This window comes from Eriocheir sinensis, chromosome 22 (assembly GCF_024679095.1).
Source record: "Eriocheir sinensis breed Jianghai 21 chromosome 22, ASM2467909v1, whole genome shotgun sequence".
Lineage (NCBI taxonomy): Eukaryota > Metazoa > Arthropoda > Malacostraca > Decapoda > Varunidae > Eriocheir > Eriocheir sinensis.
In genome coordinates this window covers 2933862-2959412 of record NC_066530.1, presented here as the reverse complement: position 1 = coordinate 2959412, position 25551 = coordinate 2933862, and the positions used below count along the sequence as shown (strand labels likewise).

The 25551-nt window shown below is 48.3% G+C and overlaps 1 protein-coding gene and 1 long non-coding RNA gene across 5 annotated transcripts in view; one reads left to right on the top strand and one right to left on the bottom strand.

Annotated features, from left to right (window-relative positions):
* The window catches only part of LOC127001944 (filaggrin-like), a 119699-nt gene extending 94509 nt beyond the window's left edge, over positions 1-25190 (top strand). For 2 of the 4 annotated variants that reach the window (XM_050867218.1, XM_050867215.1), the window contains exons 3-10: positions 2654-2903; positions 3395-3818; positions 4754-7347; positions 7634-7817; positions 9041-9202; positions 12490-12595; positions 12861-14246; positions 18991-25190. In XM_050867218.1, the coding sequence (XP_050723175.1) occupies positions 2654-2903; positions 3395-3818; positions 4754-7347; positions 7634-7817; positions 9041-9202; positions 12490-12595; positions 12861-14246; positions 18991-19162 (5278 nt within the window). In that variant the 3' untranslated portion in view covers positions 19163-25190. The remainder of the gene's footprint in view (positions 1-2653; positions 2904-3394; positions 3819-4753; positions 7348-7633; positions 7818-9040; positions 9203-12489; positions 12596-12860; positions 14247-18990) is intronic. The other 2 variants (XM_050867216.1, XM_050867217.1) reach the window with 2 other exon arrangements.
* On the bottom strand, positions 14253-18284 carry LOC127001947 (uncharacterized). Its single transcript, XR_007755569.1, has 3 exons — positions 16453-18284; positions 16305-16378; positions 14253-16156 (listed from the first exon to the last, which is right to left on the bottom strand). It is a non-coding gene; the product is annotated as an uncharacterized LOC127001947 (long non-coding RNA).
* Positions 25191-25551: the final 361 nt, after the last annotated feature.

Sequence of the window (25551 nt, the reverse complement as noted above, 5' to 3'; positions counted from 1 at the left end):
GGAACTAGACAGAGGAGGAGAATGGGAAGGAACTAGACAGAGGAGGAGAATGGGAAGGAACTAGACAGAGGAGGAGAATGGGAAGGAACTAGACAGAGGAGGAGAATGGGAAGGAACTAGACAGAGGAGGAGAATGGGAAGGAACTAGACAGAGGAGGAGAATGGGAAGGAACTAGACAGAGGAGGAGAATGGGAAGGAACTAGACAGAGGAGGAGAATGGGAAGGAACTAGACAGAGGAGGAGAATGGGAAGGAACTAGACAGAGGAGGAGAATGGGAAGGAACTAGACAGAGGAGGAGAATGGGAAGGAACTAGACAGAGGAGGAGAATGGGAAGGAACTAGACAGAGGAGGAGAATGGGAAGGAACTAGACAGAGGAGGAGAATGGGAAGGAACTAGACAGAGGAGGAGAATGGGAAGAAACTAGCTAGGAGAAGTAGGAACGTAGACGATGCTAAAGGAAAATGAGAAGGAACGAGGTAGAGGTTGATAAGGAAGGCAGAGTAGCTAAAAAAAGGCTGAGGAATGATTGAGGGCGTGGCGCGTTCATGATAACAACGAGAATATAAAACGAACTGACCGATAAGAAAGAGTAGCTGAGGAAACAGGTCTGGGTTAGTGAAGTCGTGGGGCTGAAGATAGCAAAAAAAAATAGGAAAAGAACGAAATAGAGAGGATTGAGTAGCTAAAAGGTCTAAAAGGATAGGGGAGGCAGGATAGGTGAAGAAGCATTTATATATCAAAGGGAAAAGATAAAATAGCCAAGTAAAGGAAGAAAGGAAAGAGAGAAGAAGGAGGAGGAGTAATAAATGTCACTGAAAAGCAGACAGAGGAGGGAGTTGAAAGGACTAGCGAAAGAGGAAGGACCATTAAGGATAAAGATAGGAGGAGAGTCGAAAGGAGAAGGAGGTGGAAGGGGAGGAGAAGGACAGCTAAAAAAAAAGAGGAGGAAGAAGAGAAAGAACTGAGGAAAAGGAAAATAAAGGAGATGGAGGAAATGGACAAAGAGATATAAGAGCAGGAGAAAGGAAAGAAGACAAGAAAAGATACGAATAAAAAGGAGAAAAGGGGAAGAGAAACACGAGGAGAAAGTGAAGGAAAAAGAAAGAAAGAAGGATGAAGACGAGGAAGAGGAGAAGAAAAGTGAAAGAAAGGCAGATAAAGAGAAAGGATACCAAGGAGAAAAGGGGAGAAAAGAGAAAGGATGAGAAATGAAGGAGAAAGCAGGGAGGAGGAGGAGGAGGAAGAAGGCGAGAAGGATAAAGGGCTTAGGCAGATAAAGAAATAGGAGGAAGGAGAAAGGAAGATGACCAAAGAAGTAGTGATTGAGAAGAATGGAGGGAAGAGAAAGAAAGGGGACAAAGAGGAAAGGAAGATAACCAAGAAAATACTGAGAAGAAAGAAGAATAAAAATGAAAAGATAAATGTGTAGAACGGAAAAGAGGGAGAGGCAGGAAAGGGATGTAGAGAGGGGGAGGGAAGGAGGGAGGGAGAGTAAGGGGAGTAATTATCAGTTACGTAAGAACAATGACTCAAGAATAACACTAAGAAGGAAAGAAAGAAAGGAAGGAGAACGTTTGAAGTGACAGACAAATAAATGAAAAAAAAAGAATAATGATAATGATAAAAAATGTAATGTAATACACGAATAGTTAGAGAATTATAATATACTTCATCAGAGAGAGAGAGAGAGAGAGAGAGAGAGAGAGAGAGAGATTGACGTCACTTCTTTTTTTTTGTTAGAGACCTTCATATCCTTCCTGTGACACACACACACACACACACACACACACACACACACACACACACACACACACACACACATATATACACACATATACACACACCTATATTTTAATTTTCTTTTCATTTAACAGAGAATAATTAGTTTATTATTATTATTATTATTATTATGAAACCTTGATGTTATTAATTTTCGTTTTTTTCTCTCTTTTTTCTCTTTTTTTCTGGCCTCAATTAACTAACTTTCCGCTTTGATGACTAACTCGGGATATTCTCTCTCTCAAATCTTTTCTTCCTAAATCTTAATCATAATTTTTACATTTAACACAAAAAATACGTCTGACAATAACCACCTGCTTCTACTTTTTCTCTTTTTCTCTCCTCTCTCCGTTTCTCTTATTTGCTCGTCTCTTTATCTTTTTATTTACTGCTTGCTTGCATATCATTCTTTATTGCCGCTTGTTTGTCCTCCTCCTCCTCCTCCTTCTTTATCATTCCGTTCTTTCTTTCATTATTTCATTCGCTTACTTGCTTTATACTTTCTCTTTTTTTCGCTTTGCCTCAATTCCGCTTTTCCATTTTCTTTTCCTCCTTCTCCCCTCGCCTTTCCCTCCATCCTTTCTCCACTTTTTCTCGTCGTCTTTAACTCACAACCCGCTAACCTACCCTTCCTTTCATCCCTTCAACACTGTCTTTCCCTTCATCCCGTCAACGCTAACGTAACCTAACTGTTGACCTTCTCCCCGCTACCCGCTAACCTAACCTTCCCTTCAATGCTAACCTAACCTAACCTTACCTCCATCCCTTCAACACTAACCTAACGTAACTGCTTGCCTTCCTTTCCTCGCTGCCCGCTGTCCGAACCTTCTCTTCGTAACCCCTTGGCCGCGCCGCTTCCCACTAACCCAGGCTGCCCTGCGCTAGGTATCGGGAGAGTTACAGCCGAGAGGTGGGCCCCGCGTCCCTGTCCTCGGGGGGAAGGGATGGCTCGGGCCGCGTCTCCGTCCTTGAGGCGAGTCGCGGGCCCCTGCAAGACCTTTCCTACGAGACGCTGGCCAGGAACCTCGACGCCAACCTGGCCGAGATCGACATGGACGACTTCCACAGCGAGGACATCCACAACCTCCTCACGCTGCCGACCATGTGTGGGGACTTCCAGGTGAGAGATAGATAGATAGATAGATAGACAGATAGATATAGAGATAGAGAGATTATAAGTTGCTTTCGCCTCTTACATCAACTATTTTCAAAGGCCAAAAAGGAGATAAAACGGGTTCTACTGTGTGTTCTTTTAGGTTTAGGGTACAGAAAGATGGTCAGACTACCACCAGGGTCCTAAAACCACCCCTAGCAATGCCCAGAACTCCTACGAAATCGGATTTGAGGCAACGGAAAATAAGAGTAAAAACATATGGAAAAGGATGAAGGGAATGAAGAAAACGGGAGAGAAACAAAGGGAGAGAAAAACAAAGAGAGGACGGAGGGATAAAGGAGGAAAAGAGAGAGGAGAGGTGAACTTTAGAAGGATGAAAGGCAAGAAAGGAAACTGAGAGACGTATGTAAAGGAAAACCGAGAAATGATACTTGGGAGATGATCTGCTGAAGAATTATGACGCCCCGCCCCCATAACACTTCTCGTCCCCCAAACAGAGCGCTGAGGACGGGGAGATGTTCGCCAGCGTCTCCGGCTCCATGATGAACAAGATCGATTTGGGGACGTCCTGCAGCCCACACTCGTCCTCACACTGCGATGACGAGGACGAGGACGGCGAGTACAAGGAGGAGGAGGAGGAAGAGGAGGAGGAGGAGGAAGAGGAGAGCTGCGATAGGCGGGACGACGAGGAGTACAGTGGAGTTAGCGGAGATCTGTCGCTGTATCAGTCCGGTCCGCTGTTCTCGCCGCTGAAGGAGCCGCCGCCGCTAGCCAATACGACCTTCAGCGTGGACTCCTTGGACTGTGACTCGCTGCACGATGACCTGATCCTAACTTGCCAGGCCAACAAGGACAACTACACGATCGCCTTTGAGGGTTCCTTCGTGCAGTACTCCGAGGACTCCGACTACCATGAAGCAGGTGTGTGTTCCGCTGTTTTTGAGTGTTTTGTTGAGGTCCGTATTGTTAGACTCTTCCACCCCTCACATCAACAATTTCCAAAGGTCGAAAAAGAGATCTGCCGGGTTCTAATGAGTGTTTTTTTAGGTTCATGGTACAGAAGAAGGGTCAAACTACCACCAGGGGCATAAAACTACCCCTGGAAATGCCCAAAACTCCTACGAAAGCCTTGTCAAATGTGTGTGCTTGGGGACCGAAATGTTTAAGAATATGACCGGTATCGTTAGACACTTTCGCTTCTCACATCAGCTGTTTATAAAGGTCAAAGAGGGGGTCAGTCGGGTTCTAATGAGTGTCCCTTCAGGTTCATGTTACAGAAGAAGGGTCAAACTACCACCAGGGTCATACAACTACTCTTGGAAATGCCCACAACTCCTACGAAAGCCTTGTCAAATATGTGTTTCTTTAGGTTCATGGTACAGAAGAAGGGTCACACTACCACCAGGGTCATAAAACTACTCTTGGAAATGCCCACAACTCCTACGAAAGCCTTGTCAAATATGTGTTCTTGGGCGGCGAAATGTCTTGTAATACGACCCTTGTTGGTGTTTCGAAGCGCTGCGTAGTTCCTCGGTGTCAGCGGTCAATCTATAGTATTTTCACTGGTTACTTAGTTTTTTCCCGTTTTCCCTTCAAAATATAATGCCGCGTCTGTCTAAATGCCTCTTTTTTGTAGTGTCCCCCTAGTCTCCTACCTGCAGGGCTTTGTTTTATGTTTGTGTCTGCATGTCTGTTGCTATGTCTTTGTCCTGTGCCTTCCCACTTTGTCCCACAGAGACTGAGGCCAAGTGACCTTTTTTCCCACTTTCCGTCCCCCTTTGATCAACCGAGAGCAAGTCTATGTTTAAGTGTCTGCTCCCTGCCTCTGTCCCTCACCCTCCTCCGTCTTCCCACAGAGAGCGAATCCAGCGGCAGCAACCACTGGTCCACAGAGAGGTTGGAGGGCCGCGCCACAGCCCCCGCCATGACCCACTCGGACCAGCCTTACACCACCTGGTCCAGGGTGGGCCGCCGCGCCTCCCGCACGCCTGAGGTGCCTTCCAGGGCCGCTACAGGCCAGCAACAGGCGGCGGGGGCGATGGAAGACTCAAGGACCTCAGGACAGAACCAATCTAGCGCCAAGAGCAACAGTATGCCCAACCTGATGCGACGGTCCCTGATGCGGCGGTCCCTGGAGGCGTCCGGCGGGTGTGTGAAAGTGTTTGACCTTCAGAACAGCATGCGATCCAGCCAGACCAGCAAGACCATCGCCGGGGAGTCCAACAACTTCTCGCTGGTGAAGCTGTTCATGCGGCAGAAGAGCCTGAGCAAGGAGGCCGTGAGTCTGTCGTCCAGCATTTCGCAGGACGGCCCGTGCTCCAGCTCCGACAACCAGTCCAACGTACACGACTCCTCAGACTGGCCTATGAACAGCCAGTCCGAGAACGACATGGACGGCAGCGCCTCGCCTGTGCCTCCGCCAGCCCTCATGCGGCAGAACGGCGTCATGTACCACCACCATCACCACCACCACGGCCACCACCATGAGCGAGGCTTCCGGCGACGCACCGGCTCCCTCGGGCACGACATGGCGTCGAAAGGCAACCAACAGCAGGACTTCAGCTCGCCTGACCAAAGCACGACCACCACCGACACGCTCACCAACAACACCGCCAATTCGCAACAGCAGCAGCAACAACAGCAGCAGCAGCAGGACGGCGTCATGAACAACAACAACAACATCATCGCGCACCCCCTAGACAACACCGGCCTCGCCCTCACCAGCACGATGGACAACGTGACGAGCTTCGAGGACAGCCTCAAGGAGACCAACCCGTGCTCCAAGCCGCCCGTCACCAGTCCTATCCGCGAGGAGCCAGAGGGGATGGACATCTCGATGGACAGCCGCGGCGAGAGCAAAGTTCTCCTCGACCAGTCCGAGAAGGAGACTAAGATCATGCACGAGGTTCTGCGGCTCCGCGACAACAAGTTTAACGCTGAGAAGAACAACCTGGCCCCCGCCAAGGCCTCGCAGAAGGAGAAGAACAAGAACAGGAACAACTTCAACAACCTGCTTGGCGAGGAACACAAACGCTCGCAGTCCCCTGGCTCCGCCAAGAAGGCCGCCGCCGTCGCCGCTGCCGCCAACAACAACAACAAGCGGGACGGCTCTGTCGGCGGCGGGATGCGGCGGCGCCAAGACTCCGGCAACTCGTCCAGCGGCTACGCGTCTAACAGAGGCTCGACGGAGAAGATCAGGCGGCCGTCAGACTCAGAGCTGAGCAGCGCGTCCCAGCAGAAGCCGCGCCCCAAACCGAGGGTGATGAAGCAGATGAGCGACCAGTGTTTGCAGACCTCCAACCTGAAGGTGTCGGCGATGGTCAACACGAGTTTCAACATTGAGAAGAAGGAAGTCTACGTCTACTACCCCAATTACGCCTTGCCGGACCTGGGCTTCCTCAGGGACAAGAAGTACAACATCGACGCGCGAGTGTTCCTGGTGCCCCAGCACTACGCCGCCCGCCCCGAGGAGGCGCGGCGCATCAAGGACTCCAGGATGCGGCGACCTTTCTCTTGCGGCGACATGGAGAAGCTCAAAAAGCACGGCTTTGGCCACATCCGGGACTGGGACTCCCTCAACTTCCTGCTGCCTAAGGAGCTGAAGGAGATGCTGTTGGACGAGACAGACTGCATGGAGACCACCAAGCCCTCTTTCTGCCACTCCCCGAAGCCTGCCCGCCGCCCCGTCAGCGCCGACTACACACTCCAACAGAAGTGTTCGCACGAGCTGAAGGCGTCGGCCAGCGCCAGCAGCCTCAACTCCACGCAGCCCTCGTCCGGGTACCGAGGCTCCTCCACGATGCTGAATGACTCCGAGGGCGAGAGCGGCAGCAGCGGCGAACAGACTGATGCCGTCGAGAAGCCGCCGCCACTACCCAAGCGGTCCATCTCGCTGCCCCAAGACGAGCGGCAGGATTCCGAGGACCCGGACACTCCCCCACCCCGCCCGCCGCTGCCCCGCGGCATCCTGAGGAAGTCCTCGTCGTTGAAAGATGATGGTGGAAAGGGCGGCGCCAACAAGAGGTTTAGCGCCATCGAGTCAGGGCGCGGCGGCATGCGGGAGGACCTGCTGAAGAGGCGGTCGTTGCAGGAGCCGATGGAACACATGGCGCAGCGCGTGGCACGGGAAACCATCCCCGAGGCGGTCCCGGCAAGCGAACCGATCGAGGCCGAGCAGGAGGCGCCACAGAACCTTCCTTCGCCGATGGGCTGCAGCTGCGTGAGTCAGTGCACCGGCTTCTGCGGCAAAGGACTCCAGAAGAAGAACCTCCTGAGGGTGAGCGAGCTGCCAGACGTCTCCAGCCACGAGGACTTGACGGAGGACGACCTGCTGCGCATCCGCTCCCAGGTGAGCAATCTGCTGGTGGCGCGCGGCGGCGTGGGTACCCTGCTCTCTGATGGGGGCGCCACGTGCGACCTCTGCCCCAAGAAGAGCGTCAGTTTTGCGGAGGTTAGTGTTACATGTTACCTTTGGTATCCCTTCTATTTACTTCTCCGCCTCTCCGTCTCTTTGGCTCCACCCATCGTTTTGCATCCATCCTTCTTCTCTGACTCCGGCATTTTCTCTTTGCCTCTGCCCTATTATCTTTACCTCAACACCTTAACGCTTGAAGAAGTGTACTCTTATTTATCACAGGACAATCAACTTGAAAGCCAAAACCACGAGAAAAAACTAAACAGATCTTGTCCCTCAATAGACCCACTCTGAACCTCCATCTTCCTCCCTACTCTCACAGAACCAGTGCTCAGACAGCGGCACAGCGCTCGGCGAGGGTCCCGGCGCCACAGACGAGGACACGCGGCCGATGGTGTACGACGCCCACGACAAGAAGACGCTCGTGCTGTCCGTGCGCGCGGCGGTTGAAAAACTGGTGACCCACTTTTCGACCGGCGCCTCGCAGCAGGACAAAGTTCGCTTGGGTGAGTTGTGAGGAGAGCTGTTGCTGTTTATATTCTTTTTCTTAAACGTCTTTAAAATTCGTCTTGTCGTTTTCAGCCGTTTTGCTCTTTTTTTCTTTTATTTTCATTGTAATTGTATTTTAGTCTTCATATATTAAAGATAGCGGTGAAATACGATGTTTTTTGCTTGTTTTTTTAATGTTGATTTTTTTTCTCATGACGCTTTCTTTCTCCTTTACCTGTGGATGCGGGGTGGGGGGTCCTTGTGTTAATGAGTAAAGGTGACCGTGAAATTTTTTTTTTTTTTTTTTTTTTCGTGCCAGGCTGTAGCGCCGGTAAACTTTCTTGAGGGACCTGGGTGGTAGTCGGCCCCAGCCCGTCATGGAGCAGGCAAGTGTTTTATATTGGCGCCATCTTTTCTTGGCTCATGCTGCCCCCCCGGAACTCGTTCTTGATTCACTTGGACGGTTTCCTCTAGAGTCCGGGTTGATGGGTGGCTTCAGGACAGCATGTGGGTAGTCTTAAGCCACTCGGCGGTGACTGAAAAATCCCAGGTGGTAGCGTCGTCCATCACGCGGTGAATGCGAGGCCCGCACACTAACCACTCAGCCACCGCGAATAATTGATGCCCCCCACAACCACAGCCCATACCATTGGCCCATACTTTAAGAAATGACCCGTGAAAGGCACTAAAAGCAATTTCAACACCTTCACAATGCAACATAAAAAAAAGAGATTGTATGTTACGATGTCGCGGTGGCGGAAACCTATTTGCATTTTCCACCCATGTCTCTCCCCCTCCCCTTCCCTTACCCTCTCTTCCTCCCTTACAACCCTTAACCCCTTGGATGCGGATTTCCTTCAAGAAGACATCACCAAGCTACAGGAGTGGAACAAAAAGTGGCTGCTCCAATTTAGTGAAGAAAAATGTGAATTCATGCATCTTGGGAGGGGAAATCCAGCATACCAATACCACATGGGAAACACTCCACTACCAACCACAGAGGGACAGAACGACCTGGGAGCATATGTTACCAGGCTAACAGTGAAGGCGAAATCCGTGCCAATCGCAGCGGACGGGTTAATAATGCAACCACAAAAGAAAAAAATGGTATGTTACAATGTCGTGGTGGCGGAAACCTATTTGCATTTTCCACCCATCTCTCTCCCCCTCCCCTTCCCTTACCCTCTCTTCCTCCCTTACAACCTTTAAAACCTGACCTGACCTTACCCCTCCCACACAGGTACGAGCGCCATGACCCCCGCGGTGGCCCAGCTCGCCCTCGACAAGCTGTGCCCCGCTGTCTACGCCCTGCTGAGTGACGGCCTCCACCCCTCCCTCCAGTCGCTCTTCGGCAAGATCAACAACTCGGTGTGGCGCGTCATCGAGGTCACTAGTCAGATAAGTGAGTGTAGACCAAGTGTGTGTGTGACCTATGACTGACCTTTGACCCTTGACCTTGTGTTTTCTCTCTTTTGTTGTTGTTAGTGTGTTAGTCCACAGAAATTAAGGAAGGTAGAGGGATATTGCGCGTTGTCATTGAAAAGAGAAATTCGCCTGGCCATCTCCATCACTGTCATGTAGAGGCAGAGGCAGCGTTGGCAAATTGTCGTACTCTGAACATTGCATTTATCATTTTTAGGCTCCAAGACTGTCGTAACCGCACAAATAACGATAGAAAATTAAAGTTATAGTTAAAACGGTTAAATATTGATGGTTTTCTTTTTTTTTGCTGAGTTATCGGTCAGAAACTACGAAAATGCAATGCGATGAGTACGATAATTTGGTAACGTTGGGCAGAGGGGAGGAGACCAGCTGGAAGACCGACGAGGACCTGGAGGCGGTGTGTGGAGGAAGACATGAGAAGGAGTAGGAGAAGGAGACACACACAGGCCAATATGATAAGCACTTGTTTTTGCCAAGAATAAAGAATAAGATCGTAAATATATACCGTGATTTAGAATAGCGTTCATGAAATATTTAGAAGCCTGGTTAGAATAAACTTTTGAGAACTAATAAACCACTAAGAGGGTGGCGGGAAGACACGCTAGTCACTGAAAGGAAGGAGAGAGGAAGGGAAGAAAGGGGGATGTATAGAGGAGGAAAGACATGCGTGAAGGTGAAAAAGAGAGTAATGAAGGTGTGGGTGAAAGAGATGACGATTGGGAGGAGGAGTAGAATGAAGAAAAGAAGGTGTAAAAGGATGAGCAAGGAGAGCGAGAAGGGTTGAGGCGAGAGATGAGGGTCGTCACGCGGGTGGAAACATGGGGAGTGACAACCTGACGACCATGGAGGTAGTATTTGTGGAGTCGACATCGGCCCAATTAAGTGAATCCGCCCGAGCTGTCACTTTTACGGCCAGGTGTCAGGTGTTGTCAGGTCAGGCTCACCCACCCCGATCTTTTGGCCGTAAATTTGACAGCTCGTCGGCTTCACCTCAATGAATGGGATTAGCGGGCCGTGCCGACTCCACCAATTCTACCTCCATGCTGACGACACCTACTATCACCATTCCTGCTGTTCCTACACTAACCACGCCCATTCCTGCTGTTCCTACACTAACCACGCCCATTCCTGCTGTTCCTACACTAACCACGCCCATTCCTACTGTTTCCACACCTATCACCATTCCTGCTGTTCCTACACTAACCACGCCCATTCCTACTGTTTCCACACCTACTATCACCATTCCTGCTGTTCCTACACTAACCACGCCCATTCCTGCTGTTCCTACACTAACCACGCCCATTCCTGCTGTTCCTACACTAACCACGCCCATTCCTGCTGTTCCTACACTAACCACGCCCATTCCTGCTGTTCCTACACTAACCACGCCCATTCCTGCTGTTCCTACACTAACCACGCCCATTCCTACTGTTTCTACACTTACCGCCACCATTCCTACTGTTTCTACACTTACCGCCACCATTCCTACTGTTTCTACACTTACCGCCACCATTCCTACTGTTTCTACACTTACCGCCACCATTCCTACTGTTTCTACACTTACTATCACCATTCCTGCCGTTCCTACACTAACCACGCCCATTCCTGCTGTTCCTACACTAACCACGCCCATTCCTGCTGTTCCTACACTAACCACGCCCATTCCTGCTGTTCCTACACTAACCACGCCCGTTCCTGCTGTTCCTACACTAACCACGCCCATTCCTGCTGTTCCTACACTAACCACGCCCATTCCTGCTGTTCCTACACTAACCACGCCCATTCCTGCTGTTCCTACACTAACCACGCCCATTCCTGCTGTTCCTACACTAACCACGCCCATTCCTGCTGTTCCTACACTAACCACGCCCATTCCTGCTGTTCCTACACTAACCACGCCCATTCCTGCTGTTCCTACACTAACCACGCCCATTCCTGCTGTTCCTACACTAACTACGCCCATTCCTGCTGTTCCTACACTAACCACGCCCATTCCTGCTGTTCCTACACTAACCACGCCCATTCCTGCTGTTCCTACACTAACCACGCCCATTCCTGCTGTTCCTACACTAACCACGCCCATTCCTGCTGTTCCTACACTAACCACGCCCATTCCTGCTGTTCCTACACTAACCACGCCCATTCCTACTGGCTCCACACTTACCGCCACCATTCCTACTGTTTCCACACCTACTATCACCATTCCTGCTGTTCCTACACTAACCACGCCCATTCCTGCTGTTCCTACACTAACCACGCCCATTCCTGCTGTTCCTACACTAACCACGCCCATTCCTGCTGTTCCTACACTAACCACGCCCATTCCTGCTGTTCCTACACTAACCACGCCCATTCCTGCTGTTCCTACACTAACCACGCCCATTCCTGCTGTTCCTACACTAACCACGCCCATTCCTGCTGTTCCTACACTAACCACGCCCATTCCTGCTGTTCCTACACTAACCACGCCCATTCCTGCTGTTCCTACACTAACTACGCCCATTCCTACTGTAACAACACTAACAACGCCCATTCCTGCTGTTCCAACACTAACAACGACCATTCCTCCTGTTCCGACACTAACCACGCCCATTACTACTGTTCCACACTTAATACGCCCATTCCTGCTGTTCCTACACTAACTACGCCCATTCCTGCTGTTCCTACACTAACCACGCCCATTCCTGCTGTTCCTACACTAACCACGCCCATTCCTGCTGTTCCTACACTAACCACGCCCATTCCTGCTGTTCCTACACTAACCACGCCCATTCCTGCTGTTCCTACACTAACTACGCCCATTCCTACTTTCTCCACACTTACCGCCACCATTCCTACTGTTTCCACACCTACTATCACCATTCCTGCTGTTCCTACACTAACTACGCCCATTCCTACTGTCTCCACACTTACCGCCACCATTCCTACTGTTTCCACACCTACTATCACCATTCCTGCTGTTCCTTCACTAACCACGCCCATTCCTACTGTTTCCACACCTACTATCACCATTCCTGCTGTTCCTTCACTAACCACGCCCATTCCTGCTGTTCCTACACTAACTACGCCCATTCCTGCTGTTCCTACACTAACCACGCCCATTCCTGCTGTTCCTACACTAACTACGCCCATTCCTACTATTTCCACACTTACCACCATCATTCCTACTGTTTCCACACTTACTATCACCATTCCTAATGTCTATTCTATCCACCTCTGGGCTAACCGCACGCTGTCCCCCCTCAGGCCCCTCCACCAAGGCGCTCAACGACCTGGTCCTCACTCTGAACAGCGAGGAGTGTCTCTCAGAGGGGCCCATCAAGTTCAACGCCTTCATCTTCGGCCTCCTAAAGTGAGTTGTGGGTGTGTGGGTGGGTGAGTGGCGGGTGGATGTGGGTGTGAGTGGGTGGGTGTGGGTGTGTGGGTGTCAAAAAAGATGATGCAATAATATGTACTTAAAGATTTTTCAGTCGTGTAAATGTCATACTTTTCCATTGTGTTCATCTATATCTATCTATCTGTCTATATCTATCTATCTATTTGTATATCTTCCTATCTATCAAACATCTCTCAGCATCACAACAGTCCCTCATTCTCCTCCTCCCGTCTCCTCGCAGCATCCGGTCGTTGGACTCGTGGCTGTGTTACCTCCGCACCCGGGAGAGCGTCATCCAGAAGCACTACCACCCCGAGGCCTTCCTCTACCTCGCCAACACCGCCACCAAGAGCCTTTACGACGACCTGCTCCTGTCCCTGCGGCCCCTCGCCCTGCTGCCCTTCAACCTCGACCTGCTACACGAGTACAAGGCCCTCCATGCGAGCCTCCAGAAGATGGAAGAACGTCTCCTCCTCCACACAGGGTCCAAGGAGAGTCCTGGGGAGCGTCCGCCGTCAGTCCTCGACCATCTTCACTCCAAAGAGACGAAGGAGTTCAAGAACGCCGCTCAGCAGGACCGCGTCAAGGCCCTCATGCGGGTCCTTACCTCGCCCGAGCTTGACGAACACGAGCTCCTTCACTCCACGCTGGACCACACGAGGGAGCGCAGCCGCAGTCCACGCCCGCGCTCCTGCTACGACCATGTGACTGCGGAGGAGCTCAGCCCAGCGCAGCGCAAGCGGTGGAGCGGCGTCCAGCTCGGCTCACGGCTCCTGACAGCCATAGACAAGCTGATGCTGGAGGAAGCCGCCGGAACCTCCAGTGAAGACTACACCGACTCACTGGACAACCCCAAGAGCGGGCGGCCAGCGGGGCACCGACGAGGCAGCATGGGCCTGGATGACGATCAGACCACAGACTTGAGGATCAGCGACGTGTCCAGCCGAGACGGGGACGTGAGCGAACGGTCAGCCTCCGAGAAGGACACGGAGAACGAGAAGGGGGCGAAGGCGTGCTTGGAGACCGACCACGACGAGCCTGAAGGAGTGAGATTCCGGCGACTACAACTCAAGTGGGAGCAGATGGCCGGCCCGGAGAAGAGAGCCCAGAAGACACAACTACCCCAGCAGCAAGCACAGCAGCAGACCCAGCAGCAGCCACAGCCACCGATCCCAGAGAAGGCGGTGAGTCCAAGCAGCGGCAGCAGGTCAAGAATACCGCGGCCTGTGAGCATGACGTCTCCGCAGCGACCGTTCAAGGCCTTCGACCCCGCCAAGGAGAAGACATCCCCGCAGCTCAAGCAGCCTCCGAAGTACATCCCGGCGTCCCCCAAGGAGCTACCGAAGCCCGCCCCGCGACGCTCCCTCAAGGACAAAGCTTCGTCCCCTGCACCGCCGGAGGAGCCGATCAACGCCGCCCGCCCGCCTTCAGTTCGATCCCGCCTCGCCCCGCGCCCGAACTCCATCGCCACCAACATGGTCCGCGCGTCCTCGGTGCCCGGCCGCGTCCCCGCCTCGGCCGAGAAAAGCAGCAGCCCCAGTGGAAGGTATGAGGGCCAGCGTAGGTATGGAGGACAGCCCAGGTCAGCCAGCCATGGGAGACGCGTGACCCCCGGAGACACGCCCAAGTAAGTAGCGATGTTAAGTCCAGGCAAGAGTGGTCGCGATGGCGTTTTCGTTCGTTCATCTCTCCCCCTCCTCCTCCTCCTCCTCCTCCTCCACCTCCTCCACCTCCACCTCGCCTTTCTTTCGCTCTTTTTGCTTATTTTCTTATTTGTGGTGGATTTAGCTTCTTGTATCTCTCCCTCTCCACCTCCTCCTCCTCCTCCTGTGTTCCACTTTTTTAGTTTTTTTTTTTCTTCCTTGTGGTGGACATAGTTACTTGTTCCTCTTCCTCTTTTGCCTTTTTTTTTTTTTTCTTGTTTGTGGTGGATTTGGTTGCTTCTTTCTCTCCCTCCTCATCGCCTTCCCGTTTTTCTTCCACCTGTTTTTCCACTTCTTTGTTGCCTTTGTTTTGGTGAATTTTCTTTCCCTTCCACTCTTCACGTCCTTTGCCCTTTCTTTCCTCCACTTGTTTATCCACTTCATTGCTCCCCTTTTTGATCATGGTGGAATTTTGTCACTCAATTTCCTCCACCTCCTCCACTTTTCCGTCCCTCTTTTGGGCTGTGATGGATTTTACTTAAGTAGTCACTCGTCCACCTCTTCCTCTCCACCTCCACCTCCTCCTCCTCCTCCACTTTTGAGTCCCCTTTTTACTCAGCGTTCTTGGAGGTGGAGGAGGAGGTGGAGAGTTGAGTTATATTCATCCACTTCATCCTCCTCCACCTTCATCATTTTTTTTGTTCCTCTTATTTTTTTGCGTTATTTTTGAGGTGGAGAATATCTTTGTTTTTATATTTATTGTTTTGTTTTTCCTCCATAACCACCACCAGAGAGAGAGAGAGAGAGAGAGAGAGAGAGAGAGAGAGAGAGAGTGAGAGTGTGAGAGTGAGAGTGAACGAACGAATGGCATACAACCTTTGCCTTACCTGTTACTGACTCACTCAAAGCACAAAGAAGAAAGAGAGAGAGAAAGTAAGACAGACAGAGAAAGAGAGACAGAATCACCCACACTCACACACTCCGACTCGCTCAAAATCGTGAGGTAAAGTGAAGGTAACGTATTGATTGCATCGGCCCCGTGTGACCTTGAACTAACCTACTACTACCTGCGCCGGGGTGGGTTTGTTTATGCATTCGTACGCGCCGTGATCCATTTAGTACGCGCGTGAAGTTGGGGAGGGGGGAAAAAACTGCTCTGGTAAATTGTTGAGCTGACGCATACTACTGCTACTACTACTACTACTACTACTACTACTACTACTACTACTACTACTACTACTACTACTATTTCCTCCTACTTATTCTGATTTTTCTTTATCTTCTACTACTACTACTACTACTACTACTACTACTACTACTACTACTCTTTGCTCTGACATTTAGCGATTATTTTTCTATATTACGATGTCAGTTCAACTTTTGCCGATGTTGTTGTTTTTTCTTCCTTTCTCGGATTATGAAAAGGAAAAGAAAGAAAACTGGAAACACGAGCTGCTGAGGTGTGAAACTGAAACGGTCGAAAAAAAAAGAATAAAAAAAACGAATTATAAGTTCTGATCCGTTCGTTTTCATACCTGTGTTGATTGAGTTTTCCTTTTTTTTTATTATTTTTTTTATTTTTTACTAAGTACTATTTGGGAGAGGCGCGTACGAATTGGAGAACATACCCTACCTGCGCATCCTTGATTGGCTCTGAGCGCCTGCTGTCGGTGTGTCCCCTCGCCGCGCCGCCCTCACTCTCTACTCCTCTCCCCCTTCTTCCCTTCCCTTTCCTTCCCTTTCTTCCATCTAAATCGTATCTCCATTCCCATCTTTCCTTTCCCACTCTCTACTTCCTCTCTTCCCATCCCTTCCCCTTCTTCCCTTCCCCTCCCTTCCTCCACCTTTATCGTATCTCCATTCCTCCCTCCTGTCTTTCCCATCCCACTTTTACCTCCCTTTCCCTTCCCTTCCTCTACCTAAATCCAGTCTCCCTCCCTCTCTACGTCATTTCTACCTCACTTCTACCTCTCTTCCCCTTCCCTTCCTCTACCTAAATCCAGTCACCCTCCCTCTCTACGTCATTTCTACCTCACTTCTACCTCCCTTTCCCTTCCCTTCCCCTACCTAAATCCAGTCTCCCTCCCTCTCTACCTCATTTCTACTCCACTTCTACCTCTCTTCCCCTTCCCTTCCCCTACCTAAATCCAGTCTTCCTCCCTCTCTACGTCATTCCTACCCCACTTCTACCTCTCTTCCCCTTCCCTTCCTCTACCTAAATCCAGTCTCCCTCCCTCTCTACGTCATTTCTACCTCACTTCTACCTCCCTTTCCCTTCCCTTCCCCTACCTAAATCCAGTCTCCCTCCCTCTCTACGTCATTTCTACCTCACTTCTACCTCCCTTTCCCTTCCCTTCCCCTACCTAAATCCAGTCTCCCTCCCTCTCTACCTCATTTCTACCGCACTTTATACCTCTTTCCGTTCCTCCCCTATATTTCTCTCTCTCTCTCCCGGCATGTCAGTGCGGGCGAGCGGGCGCAGGAACTTCAAATTAGCCCCTTCACTCTAATTGGCCTTGAACACACTACACTCTCCTCTTGACTAAACTCTGCTGTACCTGTAGAGGACGAAACGATCACGCAGCATTGCCAGGTGATCCGTTTTCCGCCCTGATGATTGAGACTGGAATGTTCTGAACCGCTGCATGCATCGTAGAGAGACCGGGACGATTTTTTCCTGGCGATCGAGTTGCGGCGTGCCAATATATTCCTCCGTGCCCCAACGCCGGCTTCGTAGGTGACTGTTATGTTCTTGTTTTGCACCGTATGAGGAAGTGTGGGAGTCGGGGTTACTGGCCTCATGCAGACTCATTTTGTTCTTATGTTCTTGGTATGAGTTGGACCAGCAGAGGAGGCAAGAGTTATGTATATGGTTATGTGTAAGAAGCTGTGGGAGACGGGGTTACTGGCCTCCTTCAGACTCCTTTTGCTCTTATGTTCTTGGTATGAGTTGACCCGGCACAGGAGGCAAGAGTTATATATAGCTATGTGTAAGAAGCTGAGGGAGACGGGGTTACCGGCCTCTTGCAGACTGCTCTTGCCCTTGTGTTCCTGTGTTCAAAGTGCGGGTCGGCCCCAGCAAATGGATCGTGAGGGAAATAAACTAAAACCAGGTCACTGCACGAGGAGTCTGGACACATGTAGATAGGATGTAGGAGATAGAGAGTGGGATAGGAAAGATGGGAATGGAGATACGATTTAAGTAGAGAAAGGGAGGGAAGAGAAGAATGGGGAGAGGAGTAGAGAGTGAGGGCGGCGCGGCGAGGGGACACACAACGCCCGCAACTGAGGACGGAAGAAAAAAGACGAATATATTGGCACGTGTTAGCTCGATATCCAGGAAAAGGCTCCCACCATTTGCATCGAAACATGGGGGCGGTGGGTGCTGGGTGCTTTGGGGACTTAGGGGAAGGGTGACACTCTCTCCCCTTCCTCCCCTTCACCCCAGCGCCTCACCTCCTTTCCCATGGCCCCTCTGAGCTTTCCCGGGGCGTCTCACAGTTCGTCTGACTCTCCGCGCGGCTCCCTCCCTCAGAGCCGCCGAGACGCATAACACGTAGTCATTTCCCTTGTTTGTGCTTTGATGTAACCAGACCTGATGCATTTTGTTCTGCCCCTCACCTGAGTCACCTGATTGGGCTCACCTGGGCATATATTTAACTGATATTTGGTCGTAGTGTTTTGTGTTTGTTTTTGTTGTTTTTTTGTTTTGTTTTGGCACTTTGTATTTTTAGTATTTTGTGTCCACTTATTTTTTTATTTTTTTTGAGAAGGTTGTTAGTTTTTTTCTACACATGAAATATATATCTACGGTCAGAATCAATTATGACTGGTATATAAAGATCATTTTTACTAAGAACACTGCTATCAAAACTACTACTACTACTACTACTACTATTTTTCTCCTACTTATTTTTCTATTTCTACTACTACTACTACTACTACTACTACTACTATTTTTCTCCTACTTATTTTTCTATTTCTACTACTACTACTACTACTACTACTACTACTACTACTACTACTACATTTCTTAGGCACAGTTCCTGCATCATTATTATTATTATTATTATTATTATTATTATTATTATTATTATTATTACTATTATTATTACTATTATTGATGTCATATTACTAATGTTTGTTTTTTCCTTTTTTCTCCCTTTTTTCCCCTCATTCCTGCCCCGTTTCCTTTTGTTCCTCTTCTCGTTAACCTAATTCCTATCTCCCTCCCTCCCTCTTTCTTTACTTCTCCTCCCCTTATTCCACCCCTTTCCCCACCTTATTTGTATCTCCATTCCTCTCTCCCATCTTTCCTATCCCTCTTTCTCCCTTTCCCCTCCTTCTTCTCTTCCCTTTCCCCCACGTTATTTCTATCTCCCTCCCTCTTTCTTTCCTACCACACTTTTTCTACCTCTCCTTTCTTCCATCCTTTCCCACATCTACCTCCCTCTCTACCTCTTTCTTTCCTACCCCACTTCTACCCCTTCTCTCTTCCCTTTCCTGTCCTATTTTCTATCTCTCTACGTCTTTTCCCACCCCCTTCCAACCTCTCCCTTCTTCCACCCTTCTCCCTCCTGTTTCCTATCTCCTTACGTCTTTTCCCACCCCTTTTTCAACCTCTCCCTTCTTCCATCCCTTTCCCCCTTCTATTTTCTATCACAATACGTCTTTCCCACCCTACTTTCAACCTCCCCCTTCTTCCATCCCTTACCTTACCCCCTACAGACTAGTGCAGACGTTACACCACCGCCTCGCCACGGACAACGGACATCTCAGCTTCAACAGGGGCGATATACTGACGGTGGTGGTGGAGGTGGACGACCGTTACCTCCTGTGCTGCCATAACGACCGGAAGGGCCTTGTTCCCCGCGCCTCTGTCATCATCCACGAGCAATGAGAATGGGAAACGGAGTGACCAGGACCGAGGAATGGATGCAGGGAAGGATGCGGTTAGGCTAGGGTCGGGGAGAGCGTGTGTGCGCTAAGTGGTGTGGATTGAAACAGCTTCGAGGTTTTGATTCGGAGTGTTGAACAGCCTAGTCTTCTGTGTTTTCTGTCTTGGTATTCTTTCTCTATCTTTCTCTGCCTCTCTTACCTTCTGTCTATGTCTTTCTTTTCCTTCTTTCGCTCTCTCTCAGTCTTTTATCTTGATGTATTTCCTAATGGCGTCGAGGTAAAGATTCAGAGCATAGCCTTATCTAGCCTAACAATCTAACTAGTGTCTATCCGCATCCTCTCCCCGTGTCCATGGAAGCGAAGAGAGATTGGTTCATTGATCCATTCGTGTTCATCTCTTTTTATATCGGTCAAGGGACGAAGGAGAGAGATTTCAGGGGTAGCTCTCCCATTTTTTTCTCCCCTCGTCCCTTCTCGGAGGCTACACACGGAAGGATCTCATTGTGTCATTGATTCATCCATTCCATGTTGGTTATTTATATGTATATGTGAGGTGGTTTTTCACGCATGGATTCGCGCACTGGTCTTCACTGAGGCTGCTGTAAAAGTCGACCCAGAATAAAGAAAACACGAAAGGTAGAAAGGAAAGGATAGATCATACACAAAGCAACGGTAATAAGGAAAGATGAAGGCAGGCAAGACAGAAGGAAGTGAAGGATGATGCCAGTACATATTCTATAGATTCTAAGACCTTTTATATGCTACTCACGGAAACGAGAGAAGAAAACAAAAACAATGATAGTCAACTCCACAATGAACCTTTCGTGGAAAAAAACTTGTACATGGTTTTAAAAATGACTTTATTCACCCCGTGCACATATACTCATTCTTCCTCCTCCTCCTCCTCCTCCTCCTCCTCCTCCTCACCTCTCCTTTCTTTCCTCTCCTATTTCTCACCCGAGTCCGACTTTTTTTTTTCCTGAAGCGACATCCGACAGTGGCGTTCGAAGTCCCCGTGAAAAAAAAGTAATGGAAAATATACCTGAAGAACTTAAGGAATCGATAACTGAATGAATGAATGAATAATAATCGAATCTGAGGAACTTTTTAGCGTGAGACGGAAAACTTAGTGAAACATAAATAGCGGAAACCCGGTGAACATATTGATAGTTTTTTTTTTTTTTTTTTTTTTTTTTTTTTTTAGCATAACACGAAAGCTTTATGCGAGACCCGAAAGAGTATGAGGCGAAGATTGAATCGAAGAAAATGGGAATGGGGTCGCGCGCTGGAAAGTATAGCTTGAAGAAAATGGGAACCTCACATATGTGGACATAGAAAACGGTGGGTTACTCACTCACTCACTCGCTCACTCTGCCTGTTAGTAAGTAGAGTATCATGCTTGCTTCTGGGTATTAGTGGATGACTTAACATTCTTCTCCTCCTCCTCCTCCTCCTGTACCAACACTAGCACCTCCACGACCCTCAGGCCACACCTCAGTAAAAAGTCCTAAGTCCTTTTTTTATCACGTTTGTTGCTGAGTGAAAGAAAAAAAAGAAAATGAGTACACTATTTGCATGGCCTACACTGTAATCTCACTGTAGCGTCACTCTAATTATTAGTACCATTATTATTTTTATTATTTTTTATTATTACTTAAGATAAGAGATTTGGGTGGCCGATATCGTGTGCTTACTATAGTCACCACCACCACCACCACCACCCTCAGCGTTGAGAAAAAGACGGAATGGCTTGTGACTCTGATGGGTTTATTTGAGAGTGACTGGCTCCCCTCGCACCCTCTAGCACGTGTATTTTTTTTATATTTTCACATTTCCTTCTCTTTCTATTCTTAGCTGACACCTACGTAAAAGGGGTCAAAGTATTAGAAGTAGCTCAATCACACGTGTACGATTACTTGCTTTCACCCAAAGACGTTGTTTTTTTTCTATTGATTTGTGTTGTATTGTCCAAACTTCGACTTGAAATGGTGCACTTAATGTTCAAACTTTCTACTTAAATGTGTAATTATTGTAGTTAATCATTTACATTACTTATGCAGCATTTAGCGTCCATCAATTTTTTTTTTTTTTTTTTTTTTTTTTTTTTTTTTTTACTTGAAATGGATTACTTAATGTTCAGAAATACTACTAAATGTGTAATTATTGTAGTTAATCTTTACTTACACATCATTTAGTCTGCACCAGTTGAGTATTGCTTCACTAACGTCACTTCGAGGCGGATGAGACACTTTTCGAAGCCTCGCTCAGTTCATACGAGTCTTTGGGGGAAGCGGGAAGTCGTGTCCGCGTGTGTCTGTATCTGTCTACCTGTCTGTCTGTCTCGCTCTCTCTGTCCTCAGCACCTGCCAGCCAGTCGCTCTGGGGTGACACGCAAAGTAAGGCCGAGTATACTTGGTTATACTATTTGGAACTTACTAACTGTCTCTCTCCTCTCCCTAACCACCCTCCTATGTATCCTTGGTTTCCCATGCATGCCTCCCCGGGTTGTCATATGGTCTTGTTCCCACTCTCCTGTACCATTTGTATGCCTAGGTTAGTTTATTTTTGTTTATTTTTGTGTTACTCTCTTCCCGTACTTGCCCTTGTGCTTGTTAGTCAGCTAGGTTCCTTCTCCTCTGACTCGGGAACTTGTACTTGCAGCCCGCGTCCTCATCCTCGGTTTGTCCTCGGTTGTGTCTTGTTCCCCCATCCTTTGTATTATGTTCTTAGGTTAGCTTGTTTTTTGTTACTCTCTTCCCACACTTCCCCTCGCCGCTTGTCAGGTCAGCTAGGGTTCTGCTCCGACTGGGGAACACAACGCAGCACGAGTGTCATTGCGCCGAAGGTTCCATTTGGTATGAACTTGAGTCTGTGGCCGCCGCCCTCTGAAGCACCTCGCCTCGATCAGTCCAGCAAGGGGACCGCTCATCTTGCGTCCTGCCAATCCGAAATGACGAACTTGATTGGACAGGGACAAGGAGTAAGAATCGATAGCAAACATTTCCGTATTTCCCTTCGACTTGTAATATCTGGGAATCTGTAAGAACGAACTGGAATGACCACGAGCAAGAAGGAAGACTTGATCGCAAAAAGTTTTCAGTGTACAACGGATTAAGACAAACATGATTGGCCAGGAGCGAGAAGGAAGATCAGGTAGTGGTTACCCTTTGCTTGACGGATCCACGGCGAGGCTTCCCGTCTGGCAGGTCTGAAGGCTCTGGGGAAGGTGGAAAGACTCGGACTCTGACCTGTCCATCTTCATTTGTTTTCGGCACCGAGAAGGAAAAAGAGATGAACCGACTCTGTGCTAAACTGTCGCTTTTCATTTATTCTCGTCGCTCGGTAAGGGAAGGAATCGATGCAGTGACTTAGGATTGAAACCGCTGAGGAGTTGAGTCAAGAGTACGAGGTAGTCTAATACCCCACCGCCGCCGTTACGATATTTAAGGAGTGTTTTAAGAAGAAATGCACGCCTTGTCTCACAGTATCGTTTTGTAGCATATCCACAAACTTGAAATCAAAGAAAGCTAGCAAAGTGTTAAGGTGTCCCACTTATTCGTACTTCGCCTTTGCTGTTATTGTTCTCAAGCTGATTAAACGGTAATGACTGCAACTACTTAATGAATGTTGACGGATGTGAAAAAAAAATGATACGCTTCACAACTACTAAAATCACCTCACTGTATATACTTAATGGACGATCACGTGTTAGATTTACAGGTGTATCCCAACAGTGTCACCTCACGCCACTTAGGGAAAGAGTGACAATACGGGGAGATAAGAAAAACGGGAAAAAACAACACCACGATACAGAGAACTCCAAGCGAACCGAACCTCCCGAACGAAACCGATTCACCGCTCCGGACCACAACTCATGAAGCCGAACTTGGATAGAAAGTAATATATATAAACTTTTTACAAACCGACTCGACCAAAACTACTCGCTCTCTGTACCTTCCACACCTGACTCGATCACTTCTGACTCCTTAGCATTAGCGTACCTCGTTGCCTCTTTAGATGTGACCTTAGCGTCCTTGTGTTGTAGGTTTAGACACACCTAACCTAATCTCTCTCCCTCTCTCTCTCTCTCTTTCTCTCTTTCTCTTATCCTCCTCCCCTTCCTTCCTCCCTCCGATCCCTAACTTATTATATTTCTTTCCCGCCACAGTTGCACAAGTCGACTACCATATATATAGCTGAAATGTACCGATTCTTTTCTGTCCCGTCTCCATATCTATAACTCCTGTTCCCTCCTGTCCCTCCCACCCATCATCTCTCTTCCTCTCCCCTCCGTTCCCCTTTCCTCGCCTTTTCCCTCACGCACATGTACACGAACGTTACTTAGTCAACGTTCCACAGTCTTAGAGTAAGTCTGTGTTTAATCTCCTTGTGATGTATAGATGCCGTTTCTCTGAGGCCGGTGTAAGTATATCTCGTACGAAAAGGTTATCATTATCATTATCATTAGTATTATTATTATCAGTCTCGGTTTCCTGGCGTATCTTGCTTTTTCTTGTATGTACGTATGTATGTAATCAACCGTATAAGTGCATTATTATTTTTCTGTACATTTTGATGGCTTTGTTACTCTTTCTGTTGCTGTCTGTATTCGCCCCGAGTGACCGTGGGCGGCGTTTGAAAAAGATGTCTATAAAAATGGCAAAAAATAGTAATAATGATTTAATTAAGTCACAGAGAAAGAGATGAAAGAAATATTAATTATCTTGGAGGTGCCTATTGTCTTATTTCTCTATATTTTCGTATGACCAAAGAAATACTTGAAACTTTTTGAAATTTGTACATTTTTGTGTAGATTTAAAAGAATACAAACAAGAAAACCCTCAAAACAAACCGGTATGAACGATAATTTTTGTAGATATTTCCCCGATGATTCAAACCAAAATATCGTCAAAAAAAACTTTTACATTTGGTTAAGGCTTTAATGTATCATAATTACGTTGACATGAACACATCGCTGACATAACATAGTCCTTATATATATTTTCTCATTTTCTTCGTCCACGCTCAACGGACAGTCGCTTCGGCGGATAACAACGCTGAAAGGTGGCTAAAGACTGACTGACTAAAGGACTGCCCAGAAGAAACCTCAGATATAAACTGCAAACCCTTCCTTAAGTCAGTCCACACCACCAACCAGTCAGTAAGTCAAGAACCAAAATACTGACTGACTAAATGATTGGCCAGAATAACCACCAAGAAACTAAGCCCTCTCAAGTCAGTCCACACTAACACTAGCCGGTCAGTCAGTCAGTCAAGAACCTTAAAAACTGACTGACCGTTGGACTGGCAAGATAAAACACCAGATAGAACCTAAACTCTCCCCTAACTCAGTCCATACCACTACCCAGTCGGTCAGTTAAGAGAGAAAAACGGACTTGACTTATTGGACTGGTCAGCAAAAAAATATAAAAAAACTGACCTGACTTTTGGACTAACCTTTTCAAACCCTCAGATATAAACTTAAACCCTCCCTTCAGTCCGTCTACACCACCAGTCAGTCAGTCAGTCAGTAGATAAAACACTAGACTGGTCAGTTTAAACCCTCAGACATAACCTACAAACCCTTCTGAGTCAGTACACACCACCCCAGTCAGTCGGTCAGTCAAAAGAAAATAACCGACTCGAACTGGATAATATAAGCCCCGAGACATAACCTACAAACTTTTCAGAGTCAGTCCACACTATCAGTCAGTCAGTCAGTCAGTCGGTCAGTCAAAAGAAAAAAAATGACTCTGACTGGATAATATGAGCCCCGAAACGTAACCTACAAACTCTTTTCAGTCAGTCAGTCATGAGTCCGTTGAGCGAGTCTTCTCCTGAGTCAAGCAAAAAGACGACAAACTCATCCTCTCTTGTGTTCCGTTAGGTCGAAAATCCCTATTCCTGGAGCCCATCAAGCGGCCGTGCATGTCTGTACTGTACTCTCGGAAGACGAACGCAGCATATCTTGGTTAAACTATTCACTACTCTATTACTATGGTGAATAAATATTGATCAGGTAATATAAAGTGTTTTCTTGAGTATCCCCTGCCCATAGTCTCTCTCTCTCTCTCTCTCTCTCTCTCTCTCTCTCTCTCTCTCTCTCTCTCTCTCTCTCTCTCTCTCTCTGCACGCGGGAAGTAAGTATGGTTCTCTCTTTTTTACCCTTTTTTTCCTAATCTTTCGTCAGTTCATCAAAAAAATCACTGAAAAAGAGGTGTTATAGAAGGCATACGTTATGATCAGTACCTAATGAAACGGTTAATTCAAAATGCCCCCAAAACTTATCTAAATACATCTATAACACCAACAATAAAAGGAAGAGTAATTGATGCTCGACACCTTTACTCGGGGCTTTGAACTCGATGCCCCGAAGCAATTGATCCGCCA